Source organism: Nerophis lumbriciformis, linkage group LG08 (genome assembly GCF_033978685.3).
Source record: "Nerophis lumbriciformis linkage group LG08, RoL_Nlum_v2.1, whole genome shotgun sequence".
Classification (NCBI taxonomy): Eukaryota; Metazoa; Chordata; class Actinopteri; order Syngnathiformes; family Syngnathidae; genus Nerophis; species Nerophis lumbriciformis.
The window spans coordinates 51,222,780-51,238,920 of record NC_084555.2 but is presented as its reverse complement, the minus strand read 5'-3'; the positions used below and the strand labels follow the sequence as shown (position 1 = coordinate 51,238,920).

Here is a 16,141-nt window from a genome sequence, read left to right as displayed (position 1 = left end):
GCCCGCCGGACATTCCCGAATAATTTTTTTAGATCTTTAACCGTGACCGCCATTATGATGTGCAGTGATGTTTCTAATGACCATAAGTCTTGAATTATACAAAGGGGGGTGATGTTCATATGTTGTCAATATTCAGTGTTTTATCGGTCATAGTTAATATTGTAAATCCCGCATTCTTTATTTTCATGTACATTATTGTGAAGTTTTGTATTAGTGTTCCTAAAAATCAGATATACCGGCCCCCAGACACATGTTTTTCTCTGAATTTGGCCCCGGAGTCAAACTAATTGCCCAGGCCTGATCTAAAGATAATATTTTTTTGCTTTGTTGTTTGAGTCTGTTTCGAGAGTATGACAACAGTAGAACTAAAAACGCGACCTATCACCAAAAGCACTATTAATTTGTTACTACTAGGGGTGTAACGGTACGTGTATTTGTATTCAACCGTTTCGGTACGGGGGTTCCGGTTCGGTTCGGAGGTGTACCGAACGAGTTTCCACAGGGACATATTCAGTAGCGTAATGCACGTTGTGTAAACAATGCACACCGAGGCACAACACACGGCATGCTAGCAGCTAACGGGCTAGGATAGACTGACCATACGTCCTCTTTTCACCGGACATGTCCTCAGGGCGGAGTTTCTTAAATGCCTCAAATGTCCGGCATTTTGAGTTAGGGTTGCGTGTATTTTCAATGTACGTTCAGGGTTAAGAAGGGGTTAAAAACAAAACAAATTGTGCACGCAGCAGCATTGGTGAGGGAGGGGCAGAGACAGAGACAGAGAGAGAGAGTTATGATAAACGCGCATGCGTCGCCAGGCTCTGCTTTTTATCCATAGATTTATCACATTTTATTTTTTATTATCTATAGCAGGGGTGTCAAAAAAGTGTGCCCTGGAGGCCACAGCTAATGTTTTAAAGGCCCACGGCACATTCTAAAAATATTATTAAAATAAACAAAAACATAGCAAAAGTGAAATAAAAAAGGTTAAATGTAATTTAGAAAAAGTTGCAATGTTGACTAATAAAACAAAGCTGGTATTTTTTCTTTCAAACTGTCATTGCTCAAAACATAATATTGAATCAAAATCAATGTTATTATGAATTATTGACCTATCCAAGGTTCCGATGACTTCACATCAAATATTCCACTAAGAAAAATATTTTTGGTGGAAGATTTTGCAAATTTGGAAAATAAATAACCCAAAAATGTATATTTTGTTGTTTTCTTACTGTACCGAAAATGAACCGAACCGTGACCTCTAAACCGAGGTAGGTACCGAACCGAAATTTTTGTGTACCGCTACACCCCAAGTTACTACCTATTACTGCTAAGTGTTGGATAGCTTCCTTTTACACTTACATGACAGGTGTGCTCAAATGCATACCTGCCAACTACTCCGGTTTTCCCGTAATTAGTACGGTTTTCATCAACCTATTCCGGGTTACGGTTGCAGTGATTAAAAAATACGGTTTTTCATTAATTAAAAAAAAAAAATTTTTTAAAAGGTTTTATTCACGAAATCGCGTAACAACAATGACAATCGACACTGCTTCCCGTAATTCCTATCGAGCCATTCCGAATGCCATGCGCGAGGCTATTTATAGCACCGCTGTCAAGCACGAGGCACCAGTTGCCATTGTTTCCAAACGAGCGAACGATCATGGAATCAGCCGGAGAAAAATCGCAAACGAGTCTTAAACCGAAAAGAAAACTGCAGTCATTCCGTGAAGAATATTCAAAAGCCTATCCGGGAATAATTATCCGTTCCAAAAAGGGTGAAAACTACGCGAATTGCACCTTGTGCAGACAAAAAATTTCGATCGGACACGGAGGAATTAGCGATGTAAAAGACCACGTTGGGACAAAAAAACACAAGTCTAATGCCGTAAACTTATCATAAAGTTACCATATCATTTTTGCAGTATGATCAATCTGATAGAATAAATTTGGATTTTAGCCACAAAAAGGTAATGACACCAATGTTATCTATTGGAATTGTTTAGTACTGTTATACTGTTAAAAGTGTTTATACTATTTATGCTTTCAAGTCCAAGTTGAAGAAATCTTGTTAAATGTTGACAGCATAACTACCAAAATACAGAAGTATGTCCTTAATATTTTTTGCAGTGCTATTTCTGTTGAAAAGTTCAAATGATTACATTAGAGATGTGATGTGCCACTTTTCAAGTGTCTGATGGCTTAAATTAATTTTCATTCATTTTTCATATTTTGAATTCTTTTGAAAGGCTTACAAAAAAAGCTACATTTGAATTGTAATTCCGTGCTATTGACAGGACTATTAATTTTAATGAAGTTAGCTTACCACAGTGGTTCTCAAACTTTTTTTGTCATCCCCCACTTTGGACAAGGGGGAGTTTTCAAGCCCCACCTGCCCCCATTGCCCCAACAGAGCGCTAATGCCAAGCTTTAACATTTTCAAATTCATTGAACATCAAGTTGTATACATTCAAACTCAATAACATAAAATAACATCAAGTTCTATAATAAATAAAATAACTGTGCAGCTGTGGTATAACGTGCATCAAGTTCAATAATAAATAAAATAACTTCCATCAAGTTCAATAATAAATAAAACAAAAGTGTTATAACTTGCATCAAGTTCAATAATAAATCAAAAAAGTGTTATAACTTGCATCGCGTTCAATAATAAATAAAAAAAACTGTTATAACTTGCATCAAGTTCAATAATAAATCAAAAAAAGTGTTATAACTTGCATCACGTTCAATAATACATCAAAAAAAGTGTTATAACTTGCATCAAGTTAAAAAATAAATCAAATAAAAGTGTTATAACTTGCATCAAGTTCAATAATAAATCAAAAAAAGTGTTATAACTTGCATCAAATTTAATAATAAATCAAAAAAAGTGTTATAACTTGCATCAAGTTCAATAATAAATCAAAAAAAGTGTTATAACTTGCATCACGTTCAATAATAAATAAATAAAAAAGTGTTATAACTTGCATCAAGTTCAATAATAAATAAATTAAAAGTGTTATAACTTGCATCAAGTTCAATAATAAATCAAATAACTTGCATCAAGTTCAATAATAAATCAAAAAAAGTGTTATAACTTGCATCAAGTTCAATAATAAATAAAACAAAAGTGTTATAACTTGCATTAAGTTCAATAATAAATCAAAAAAAGTGTTATAACTTGCATCAAGTTCAATAATAAATCAAATAACTTGCATCAAGTTCAATAATAAATAAAATAAAAGTGCCACTTTGCAATATTTGCAAAAAAAAAAGGAGGAGCTATGCATTTGGCAAGACAGGGCAAGTGACAGCACTTTTCCCCGGGAGAGCCACCTTGCTTCACTGTATGATCAGCTCCCATTTCCTCACGCAGTGCAGAGAACAGTCGCACTTTCAGTGGTCGTGTTTTGATCAAATTTACCGCGCTCACAACATCTGTTAAAACCTCATTGAGTTCGGGGCTGAGCTACCTTGACGCGAGTGCTTCCCGGTGAATGACACAGTGTGTGCCCGTCAGATTTTTGTTTCTCTGCAGGCGCTGGCTCTGGCTCGACGACCTTTGAGGTGCGAGTCACAATTGTATATATTTGTGTAATTGTGGTCCACACATTAGCCTGCTACCCATCCGCGCGAAAGTTTGTTCCGCTTAGCCCCGCCCCCATTAGTTACTGTTGCTATGTCTGTCAAACTTCCGCTCGTACCGAGAAATATAAAGCCTACGGTAAAAATAAGTACCGGTAATTTCCATTTATTTATATAGCGGATTTCACAGACAGAATCACAAAGTGATTTACAGTGTGTATAGAAAATGAAAGCATAGTAAAAAAAAAAATCTAAGAATATAATAATAAAAAAAATAATTTAAAGTGAAATTTCCTCCCGTTCCTCGCGCCCCACCTGTCATGTCTCTATTCCCCACAAGTGGGGCGCGCCCCACACTTTGAGAAATGCTGGCTTACCATGTTTACAGTATGATAATTGTGATAGAAATGTGAATTTTAGGCACAGAATATTTTTTTACAATTGAACAAGGCAGTAGATTATACAAGCTTGGACAGAAAGTTAATAATGACACCAATTTTTTTTTTTATGGAATTGTTTAGTACTGTTTTACCATTTGTTTACTGTAAAAAGTGTTTATACTGTTTATACTTTCAATTAACAAATTGAAGTCTTGTGAAAGGTTGACAGGATAACTGGCATTAACTGTCAAAATAATTTCAAACTATTGAAGTTAGCTTACAGAATAAACATGTCAATCAACCCATATGATTTTTGCTGTAATATTTTTGTTTTGAAAAGTCACTGTGACTGATAGAAAAGTGATGGTTTTAGCAACATTTTAACCTGTCTGAATGCTAATAATCATTTTGCGTGGGGGGGCGAACCTGAACCCCCCACCAAGACTTTGTCCTGGACCTACCGGGGCCTGCGGCCCCTGGACCCTGGCTACTAGGTTTTTCTGATTTCAAAAGTTGGCAGGTATGCAAATGTTACAGTACAAGTAAAATATTTAAACACTTGTGATTTCAAAAGTTCAACCCGTGAAAGCAAACACTGGTTTATTTTACGGTGATAACTAAGATTACTGCCGCAGGCGTCGTGTTCCACCTCCGACTGAATTATTTCTGGTGGGCTTGACATGTCAGCAAGAAGGACTTCTTCCCATTTTGATGTGACCTGCTGGAGGAAGTGAGTCCAGCCGGCGTGTTCACTGCCGGCGTTAAGAGTGTGCTTGAGATGAGCTGCACTGCTCTCCATGCCGCCCGTCAGTCAGTCAGTCAGTCATCACAGCATGGCGTGCTCTTCATGCGCTTTTCACTCTCTGCATGTTTGTGCGAGCGCAGATGTCGAGTGTCTCTGAATAAGCGGATGGGGTTCTTACCACTAGTACCACCCACTTTTTTCTTTCTTTTTATGAAAAATAAGGTATTTTGGGGTATTTTGCTTATGCAGTTTCACTCAGTTGGCCCACAATAGCAGTGAGTGTTTTTCCAGAGGCTTCTTACTCGACGTTTGCAAATCCTCCAGATTAAAGACCATTTGCAAAAAGTGCAAAATGGATAATATTATGGGACAAATGTTGCAGGCAGAACATGAACAAGAAGCTTCTGGAAACACTGCTGAGGAGGAACTACAAACCCCAAAAGCAGTGAAGTTGTCACGTTGTGTAAATGGTAAATAAAAAGAGAATACAACAAATCCTTTTCAACTTATATTCAATTGAATAGACTGCAAAGACAAGATATTTCATGTTTACACTGAGAAACTGATATTTTTGACCGTGAAGTAGAGATGCACGGATAGGCAATTATTTCATCCGCAACCGCATCAAAAAGTCGTCAACCATCCGCCATCCACCCGATCTAACATTTAATCAGAACCGCATCCGCCCGCACCCGCCCGTTGTTATATATCTAATATAGATGATGCAAGGCATTAGTGAGGTTATAAAGCTTTTGCCTGTTAAAGAAAGGAGACTGATCCAATGCAGCACAGACATTCGCGTGCCACGCTGTCACGGCCCAGACGCACACCAGTGCGCAATCATATGGGAGCCGCGCTGAGCGCACCTCCAAGCGCGTCTCGCTGCCGGCGACGGCCGGGTATGGGCCCGACGCTCCAGCGCCATCCATTTTCAGGGCTAGTTGATTCGGCAGGTGGGTTGTTACACACTCCTTAGCGGGTTCCGACTTCCATGGCCACCGTCCTGCTGTCTATATCAACCAGGGTGAGCCCCAACCCTTTCGTGAGCGCACTGCGCGCGGAGTGACCCCTGTTACGCGCCCCCGGCAACAGGGGTGGCGGGCAGGTAAGAACATGAACATGAACATGAACATGAACAAGAAGCTTCTGGAAACACTGCTGAGGAGGAACTATAAACCCCAAAAGCAGTGAAGTTGTCACGTTGTGTAAATGGTAAATAAAAGAAGAATACAATGATTTGCAAATCCTTTTCAACCTATATTCAATTGAATAGACTGCAAAGACAAGATATTTCATGTTTACACTGAGAAACTGATATTTTTGACCGTGAAGTAGGCAATTATTTCATCCGCAACCGCATCAGAAAGTCGTCAACCATCCGCCATCCACCCGATCTAACATTTAATCAGAACCGCATCCGCCCGCACCCGCCCGTTGTTATATATCTAATATAGACGATGCAAGGCATTAGTGAGGTTATAAAGCTTTTGCCTGTTAAAGAAAGGAGACTGATCCAATGCAGCACAGACATTCGCGTGCCACGCTGTCACGGCCCAGACGCACACCAGTGCGCAATCATATGGGAGCCGCGCTGAGCGCACCTCCAAGCGCGTCTCGCTGCCGGCGACGGCCGGGTATATGGGCCCGACGCTCCAGCGCCATCCATTTTCAGGGCTAGTTGATTCGGCAGGTGGGTTGTTACACACTCCTTAGCGGGTTCCGACTTCCATGGCCACCGTCCTGCTGTCTATATCAACCAGGGTGAGCCCCACCCCTTTCGTGAGCGCACTGCGCGCGGAGTGACCCCTGTTACGCGCCCCCGGCCACGGGGGTGGCGGGCAGGTAAGCTGCTTACCTGCTGCGCGTGACGCCGGCCGCGGCGAAGGCGGACGAGGCGGGGTGTCGGTGCGGTGGGCGCGGTGGTGACCCTGGACGTGCGTCGGGCCCTTCTCGCGGATCGCCTCAGCTACGGCTCCCGGTGGGGCCCTCTCGGGGGAAGGGGCCTCGGTCCCGGACCCCGGCGAGGCGTCCCTTCTCCGCTCCGTAAAAGTGTCCATCTCTTCTGTTGTGGCATATGCTGCAGGTGCCTGCTCGTTTTTCGTATGTGGGTAACAACATTTAACTATGTATATATTAGAGATGCGCGGTTTGCGGGCACAACCGCGGAGTCCGCGGATTATCCGCGGATCGGGCGGATGAAATTTAAAAAAATTAGATTTTATCCGCGGGTCGGGTCGGGTCGGGCGGTTGAAATAAAAAAAAATTAGATTTTAAATAGATTCAGGCGGGTGGCAGTTAAACCAATTGGGAAATATATATACATAGTTAAATGTTGTTACCCACATACGAAAAACGAGCAGGCACCTGCTGCATATGCCACAACAGAAGAAAAAAAAAAAAAGAGATGGACACTTTTACGGAGCGGAGAAGGCCCCCGACGCCTCGCCAGGGTCCGGGACCGAGGCCCCTTCCCCCAAGAGGGCCCCACCGGGAGCCGTAGCTGAGGCGATCCGCGAGAAGGGCCCGACGCACGTCCAGGGTCACCACTGCGCCCACCGCACCGACACCCCGCCTCGTCCGCCTTCGCCGCGGCCGGCGTCACGCGCAGCAGGTAAGCAGCTTACCTGCCCGCCACCCCCGTGGCCGGGGGCTCGTAACAGGGGTCACTCCGCGCGCTCCGCCCGCGCAGCTTACCTGCCCGCCACCCCTGTTGCCGGGGGCGCGTAACAGGGGTCACTCCGCGCGCAGTGCACTCACGAAAGGGGTGGGGCTCACCCTGGTTGATATAGACAGCAGGACGGTGGCCATGAAAGTCGGAACCCGCTAAGGAGTGTGTAACAACCCATCTGCCGAATCAACTAGCCCTGAAAATGGATGGCGCTGGAGCGTTGGGCCCATACCCGGCCGTCGCCGGCAGCGAGACGCGCTTGGAGGTGCGCTCAGCGCGGCTACCATATGATTGCGCACTGGTGTGCGTCTGGGTTGTGACAGCGTGGCACGCGAATGTCTGTGCTGCATTGGATCAGTCTCCTTTCTTTAACAGGCAAAAGCTTTATAACCTCACTAATGCCTTGCATCGTCTATATTAGATATATAACAACGGGTGGGTGCGGGCGGATGGCGGGCGGGTGCGGTTCTGATCAAATGTTACATCGGGTGGATGGCGGATGGTTGACGACTTTCTGATGCGGTTGCGGATGAAATAATTGCCTATCCGCGCATCTCTGAATTGGTTTAACTGCCACCCGCCTGAATCTATTTCAAATCTTTTTTTTTTTTTATTTCAACCGCCCGACCCGCGGATAAAATCTAATTGTTTTTAATTTCATCCGCCCGATCCGCGGACTCCGCGGTTGTGTCCGCAAACCGCGTATCTCTACCGTGAAGAGATCCTGAGGTCCATTGTTGTGCCATTCACTGGAGACCATCACCTCATGTTGCAGCATGACAATGCACGGCCCCACGTTGCAAGGATCTGTACACAAATCCTGGAAGCTGAAAACATCCCAGTTCTTGCCTGGCCAGCATACCCACCGGACATGTCTGGGATGCTGTGGATGGGCGTATACGACAGCGTGTTCCACTCTCCAGCAACTTGGCGCAGAATTTGAAGCGCAGTGGAGCAACATTCCACAATCAACAACCTCATCAACTGGCCTTTTATTATGGGCAGCCTCACTCACCCGTGCAATAATCATGCTGTTTAATCAGCATCTTGACATGCCACACCTGTGAGGTGGGATGGATTATCTTGGCAAAGAAGAAATGCTCACTAACACAGATTTAGACAGATTTGTGAACAGTATTTGAAATACAAATCCCTGATTCCATATGAGTTGGGAAATTGTGTAAGATGTAAATATAAACGGAATACAATGATTTGCAAATCCTTTTCAACCCATATTCAATTGAATGCACTACAAGGACAATATATTTGATGTTCAAACTCATAAACTTTATTATTTTTTTGCAAATAATAATTAACTTAGAATTTCATGGCTGCAACACGTGCCAAATTAGTTGGGAAAGGGCATGTTCGCCACTGTGTTACATGGCCTTTCCTTTTAACAACACTCAGTAAACGTTTGGGAACTGAGGAGACACATTTTTGAAGCTTCTCAGGTGGAATTATTTCCCATTCTTGCTTGATGTACAGCTTAAGTTGTTCAACAGTCCGGGGGTCTCTGCTATTTTAGGCTTCATAATGCGCCACACATTTTCAATGGGAGACAGGTCTGGACTACAGGCAGGCCAGTCTACCGTAGTACCCGCACTCTTTTACTATGAAGACGTGGCTTGGCATTGTCTTGCTGAAATAAGCAGGGGCGTCCATGGTAACGTTGCTCCAAAACCTGTATGTACCTTTCAGCATTAATGGTGCCTTCACAGATGTGTAAGTTACCCATGTCTTGGGCACTAATACACCCCCATACCATCACACATGCTGCCTTTTACACTTTGCGCCTATAGCAATCCGGATGGTTCTTTTCCTCTTTGGTCCGGAGGACACGATGTCCACAGTTTCCAAAAACAATTTGAAATGTGGACTCGTCAGACCACAGAACACTTGTCCACTTTGTATCAGTCCATCTTAGATGAGCTCAGGCCCAGCGAAGCCGACAGCGTTTCTGGGTGTTGTTGATAAACGGTTTTCGCCTTGCATCGCAGAGTTTTAACTTGCACTTACAGATGTAGCGACCAACTGTAGTTACTGACAGTGGGTTTCTGAAGTGTTCCTGAGCCCCTGTGGTGATATCCTTTACACACTGATGTCGCTTGTTGATGCAGTACAGCCTGAGGGATCGAAGGTCACGGGCTTAGCTGCTTCCGTGCAGTGATTTCTCCAGATTCTCTGAACCCTTTGATGATATTACGGACTGTAGATGGTGAAATCCCTAAATTCCTTGCAATAGCTGGTTGAGAAAGGTTTTTCTTAAACTGTTCAACAATTTGCTCACGCATTTGTGGTGACCCTCGCACCATCCTTGTTTGTGAATGACTGAGCATTTCATGGAATCTACTTTTATACCCAATCATGGCACCCACCTGTTCCCAATTAGCCTGCCCACCTGTGGGATGTTCCAAACAAGTGTTTGATGAGCATTCCTCAACTTTATCAGTATTTATTGCCACCTTTCCCAACTTCTTTGTCACGTGTTGCTGGCTTCAAATTCTAAAGTTAATGATTATTTGCAAAAAAAAAAATGTTTTTATCAGTTTGAACATCAAATATGTTGTCTTTGTAGCATATTCAACTGAATATGGGTTGAAAATCAAGGTTCAAGGTTCAAGGTTCAACTTTATTGTCCCCGCGGGGAAATTTGTCTTGGGCACAGTGCATCATTGCTTTCTTAACATACCCAAAAACAACAGAACAAAAACACAAGCACAGACACAACCATACAACTAACATTTAAACATCAGAACATGGAGCTTGATAGACATAGGTGGCACTTTGATGTAGGCATAAAATCTACAGTATGGAGATAAAGATAAAGTACCAATGTGCAATGCACTAGAGCTCATGGATAAAGTGCTGTGTGCTAAAGTGCTTAGTTCTAAAGTGCTATGTGCTAAAGTGCTATGTGCTAAAAAAGTGCTAACCTATGTATTAAAATTCTATTGCACATTGTTGGTCAGCTTAATGGAGGCTGGAACAAATGATAATTTAAGGCGGTTAGATTTGCATAGTGGGACCCGGAGTCTTCTCCCTGATGGCAGGGTTCCATATTCAGGAAAGAGTGGGTGTTGTGAGTTGGAAATAATTTTCTTAGCTTTTTTCCTAACTGCCTGCTCATAGATGCTCTGTATAGGCTCATATTCTTTCAATGATTTGCAAATCATTGTATTCCGTTTATATTTACATCTAGCCCAATTTCCCAACTCATATGGAAACGGGGTTTGTAAATAGTTTGTGTGTATAGTGAAAGTTTTACATCTTTGAGTTCAGGTCATGAAAAATGGGAGCAAAAACAAAAGTGTTGTGTTTATATTTTTGTTCAGTTTATATCCAAAAATAACAAAAGCCACCAGAATAATGTTGCATTGTGCGACTTTGATATACTTATAGACGACGTACAAAACGACACAATAAGTGGACTGTTAGTCCATCGGTGACCATTTGCTAATGTTTACTTTATATGACATTAACTACGAGAGTGTTCTATCTCTTAAAACAACAGAATACAGAAGGATGAGAACAGAGACGTCAATAAAGTCATTTGGAAATGACTTGATGGCACTAGACTGGGAAAATATATGTCAGGATTTCTAAAAATGTTCAGAGTATATTATGTCCTTTGAATAAAATTAATAGGAAATTCAAGTGCAGTGACCATCTTTGGATACCCATTAGGCTGCTAAAAGCCTGCAAAAAGAAAAATACTCCTTACAGAGAATTCATTAGACTGAGAAGTAAAGATGCTGATAGTAGATAAAAAATAAATTTAGCAATATAATGACAACAGTAAAAAAAATACATTTTGATTTAGAAAACTTTAGAAGAAAATAAAAACAACACTAAATGAATATGGGACATACCGTATTTTCCGCACCATAAGGCGCCCTGGGTTATAAGCCGCGCCTTCAATGAACGGCATATTTCAAAACTTTGTCCACCTATAAGCCGCCCCGTGTTGTAAGCCGCATCTAACTGCGCTAAAGGAATGTCAAAAAAACAGTCAGATAGGTCAGTCAAACTTTAATAATATATTAAAAACCAGCGTGATGTGGGCGCGCATGGAGTCGTATATCAACATGGACAGAGCTGCGTGAAAAAAGCCACCCGGCCTCTTCGCGTAAACTTAAACTTACCTTAACCACTCGCTCATCTTTTCTTCATCCATCCCTTCGAGTTAGCTTTTATGATGACGCCGGCTGGAAAGGTCTCTTTTGGCAAGGTCTTCCTTTTGAATATCACCATGGGTGGAAGTTTCTGGCCATTAGCATGGCAAGCTAGAACCACAGTGAAGGATGACTTCTCATTCCCTGTGGTGCGAATATTCACCGTACGTGCTCCCGTTGTATCCACAGTGCGGTTCACAGGAATATCAGTTGCTGTGAAATAGTAATCCGTGTGCGGATGGAGAGATTGCGTCTTTTCATGAACCGGATCCTTGTCGCGTAGTAGGAGCCATTTTGTGGTCTTTACAGATGTAAACAGGAAATGAAACGTACGGTAATATCCGCGCGCTTTTTCTTCTTCTACGCGGGCGGGTGGTTGCTTACAGTAGAAGAAGAAGCGCTTCCTCTTCTATGGGGGCAGGTGCTTACCTTGGCGGTTGCTTGTGTAGAAGAAGAAGCGCTTCCTGTTCTACCGGGAAAAAAGATGGCGGCTGTTTACCGTAGTTGCGAGATCGAAACTTTATGAAAATGAATCGTAATATTAATCCATATATAAAGCGCACCGGGTTATAAGGCGCACTGTCAGCTTTTGAGAAAATTTGTGGTTTTTAGGTGCGCCTTATAGTGCGGAAAATACGGTATACAATGATTTGCAAATCCTTTTCAACTTATAATTAATTGAATAGACTGCAAAGACAACATATTTAACGTTCCAACTGGTAAACATTTGTATTTTTTGCAAATATTAGCTCATTTGTAATTTGATGCCTGCAACATGTTTCAAAAAAGCTGGCACAAGTGGCAAATAGACTGAGAAAGTAGAGGAATGCTCCTCAAACACTTATTTGGAACATCCCACAGGTGAACAGGCTAATTGGGAACAGGTGGGTGCCATGATTGGGTATAAAAGCAGTTTAAATGAAATGCTCAGTCATTCACAAACAAGGACGGGGGTGGGGGGTCACCACTTTGTCAACAAATGCATGAGCAAATTGTTTAAAAACAACATTTCTCAACCAGCTATTGCAAGGAATTTAGGGATTTCACCATCTACGCTCCGCAATATCATCAAAAGTTTCAGAGAATCTGGAGAAATCACTGCACGTAAGCAGCTAAGCCTGTGACCTTTGATCCCTCAGGCGGTACTGCATCAAAAACTTGACATCAGTGTGTAAAGGATATCACCACATGGGGCTCAGGAACACTTCAGAAAACCACTGTCAGTAACGACAGTTGGTCGCTACATCTGTAAGTGCAAGTTAAAACTCTACGATGCAAAGCCAAAGCCATTTATCAACAACACCCAGAAACGCCGCCGTCTTCGCTGGGCCCGGGCTCATCTAAGATGGACTGATGCAAATTGGAAAAGTGTTTCAAATTGTTTTTGGAAACTGTGGACATCGTGTCCTCCGGAACAAAGAGGAAAAGAACCATCCGGATTGTTCTAGGCGCAAAGTGTGAAAATCCAGCATCTGTGATGGTGTATTAGTGCCCAAGGCATGGGTAACCTACACATCTGTGAAGGCACCATTAATGCTGAAAGGTACATACAGGTTTTGGAGCAACATATGTTGCCATCCAAGCAACGTTATCATGGACGCCCCTGCTTATTTCAGCAAGACAATGCCAAGCCACGTGTTACAACTGTCATGTCTGTGTAATCATGTTTTGTGTTAAGTCATGTTTTTGTTTAGTTATAGGACTCTTTAGTTTCTGTCTTTTCACTCCCTTGTCTTGTTTCCATGATTACCCCATTAGTTTCACCTGTTCCACGTTTGGACTCATTGTGCACTCTTGTTTGTCACCATAGCAACCATTACTTTTCACCTGTCACGTCACGCACCTGTTTCACGTTTTGAGTCACGCACCTGCTTTCACTAATCATGTCCATAGTATTTAAGTTCATTCATTTTCTGTTGTTCGTCCTGACGACCTCTCAACACATTTATGCTCTGTTCATGCCTGATACTTCTTTTCATGTCAGTTCCTCAAGCAACTACTTTTGTCCAAGCCAAGTAAGTTTTTGTTCCATATTTATAGTCTTTTTGGTTTCATAGTTTGTTCTCCGCCATTGTGCGTGTTTTTTGTTTGTACTTTTTTGCTATGGTCTTTTGGTTATATAGTTTTATTCTCCGCCACTGTGCGCGCTTTCATTTATTCCTTTTTTTGATAATAATAAATCATGTACCTTCATTCCCGTCTCGCACGAGCCAACTTTCCGTTGCATCCTGGAAAAGCACACACCCCCGGACCAAGTCTTGACAACAACAGCGCGGCTTCATAGTAAAATCAATCAATCAATCTTTATTTATATAGCCCTAAATCACAAGTGTCTCAAAGGGCTTCACAAGCCACAACGACATCCTCGGTACAAAGCCCACATACGGGCAAGGAAAAACTCACCCCAGTGGGACGTCGATGTGAATGACTATGAGAAACCTTGGAGAGGACCGCATATGTGGGTAACCCCCCCCCCTGTAGGGGAGACCGAAAGCAATGGATGTCGAGTGGGTCTGACATAATATTGTGAGAGTCCAGTCCATAGTGGATCCAACATAATAGTAAGAGTCCAGTCCATAGTGGGGCCAGCAGGACACCATCCCGAGCGGAGACGGGTCAGCAGCGCAGAGATGTTCCCTGCCGATGCACAGGCGAGCGGTCCACCCCGGGTCCCGACTCTGGACAGCCAGCACTTCATCCATGGCCACCGGACCTGTGCCCCCCCCCTCAAGGAAAAGGGGAGCAGAGGAGAAAAGAAAAGAAACGGCAGATCAACTGGTCTAACAGGGGGGCTATTTAAAGGCTAGAGTATACAAATGAGTTTTAAGATGGGACTTAAATGCTTCTACTGAGGTAGCATCTCTAATTGTTACCGGGAGGGCATTCCATAGTACTGGAGCCCGAATAGAAAACGCTCTATAGCCCGCAGACTTTTTTTGGGCCCTGGGAATCACTAATAAGCCGGAGTTCTTTGAACGCAGATTTCTTTCCGGGACATATGGTAATCGACAAGATAGGACGGAGCTAGACCGTGTAGTATTTTATACGTAAGTAGTAAAACCTTAAAGTCACATCTTAGTAAAAGAGTGCGGGTACTAGACTGGCCTGCCTGTAGTCCAGACATTGAAAATGTGTGAAGGCTAAAATATGAGAAGGGAGACTGTTGAACAACTTAAGCTGTACATCAAGCAAGAATGGGAAAGAATTCCACTTCAAAAATGTGTCTCCTCAGTTCCCAAACCTTTACTGAGTGTTGTTAAAAGGAAAGGCCATGTAACACAGTGGTAAAAATGCCCCCCTGACAACTTTTTTGCAATGTGTTGCTGCCATTAAATTCTAAGTTAATGATTATTTGCAAAAAAAACATGTTTTATAGTGTGAACATGAAATATCTTGTCTTTGCAGTGTATTCAATTGAATATAAGTTGAAAAGGATTTGTTGTATTCTCTTTTTATTTACCATTTACACAACGTGACAACTTCACTGCTTTTGGCTTTTGTAACAAATACAGCAACTACAAATCTACAGATGAATTAAGGCTACTTTCCATATCCTGATGCCGACTGTCAGATGAGTAAATTAGTTCAGCAGCTGAGGCCAAAATGAAAAGTAATCTAAGCTACTCACCAAGGTCTGTGCTTCTTTGTAGAACCTGGCGCACAAACGACTCAAGACGTCGCCTGCTCAGGTTTGTTGTATTCTTCCCTCCTGCATCCATCCTGGACTTTGCCATTTGCTCCTTCTAACACCGGTCTGTCTCTTTGTCCTTTTCAGGCCTGCAGCCTGACGGAGTTGGACGAAAAGATCAACGCCGTCAGGGCGGCCCTGCGAAAGAAGGCCGACGAGTTCAGACCCGAGTACGGATCAGAGTACCCGCTTTGACCTCAGGTGGAATACTCGTACAGTTAAGTGTAGTATTTCTAAAAAAATAAACCCACATTTCTTGCATAAAAGTTGGACTTTTTAAGCCGTTTTTTGCCGACATTACACACAAATATAATTGCAACACTTTTTTAGATAACAAGAGGTCAAATGATGTCCCTTTTAAAAATGTCTTTATGTGATGTCTTTTTAAATTACCTGCACATAAAATTATATTTTCTGTTGTATTTAATTCTACTTTTAGATGACAAGTCCAAGGCATACTTGCGTTATAAATAAATAAATGATAAATGGGTTATACTTGTATAGCGCTTTTCTACCTTCAAGGTACTCAAAGCGCTTTGACAGTATTTCCACATTCACCCATTCACACACTGATGGCGGGAGCTGCCATGCAAGGCGCTAACCAGCAGCCATCAGGAGCAAGGGGTGAAGTGTCTTGCTCAAGGACACAACGGACGTGACTAGGATGAATCATCTTCATGTAAGTATAAAAACTATTTTATATATATTAAGTATAAAATGCTGGAAAAAATATTTTCTACAGGTAAAAAACGATTCGCAAGTAAAAAAAAATGTTATGCAAGTAAAAATATAAATACAAATTTAAATAGAAAAAAATAAAGAATTGGCAAGTAAAAAAAAAGTTTTCTCCAGGTAAAAAATCAACTTCATGCAAGTATAAAAACAATTTTCTCTTAAAAA

At 42.3% G+C, this 16,141-nt stretch overlaps 1 protein-coding gene across 5 annotated transcripts in view; it reads left to right on the top strand.

The window, feature by feature from the left end:
* Positions 1-15,507, top strand: part of mbip (MAP3K12 binding inhibitory protein 1) — a 45,267-nt gene extending 29,760 nt beyond the window's left edge. For all 5 annotated transcript variants that reach the window (XM_061969180.2, XM_061969182.2, XM_061969181.2 and 2 more), the window contains 2 exons: positions 15,204-15,242; positions 15,329-15,507. In XM_061969180.2, the coding sequence (XP_061825164.1) occupies positions 15,204-15,242; positions 15,329-15,436 (147 nt within the window). In that variant the 3' untranslated portion in view covers positions 15,437-15,507. The remainder of the gene's footprint in view (positions 1-15,203; positions 15,243-15,328) is intronic.
* Positions 15,508-16,141: the final 634 nt, after the last annotated feature.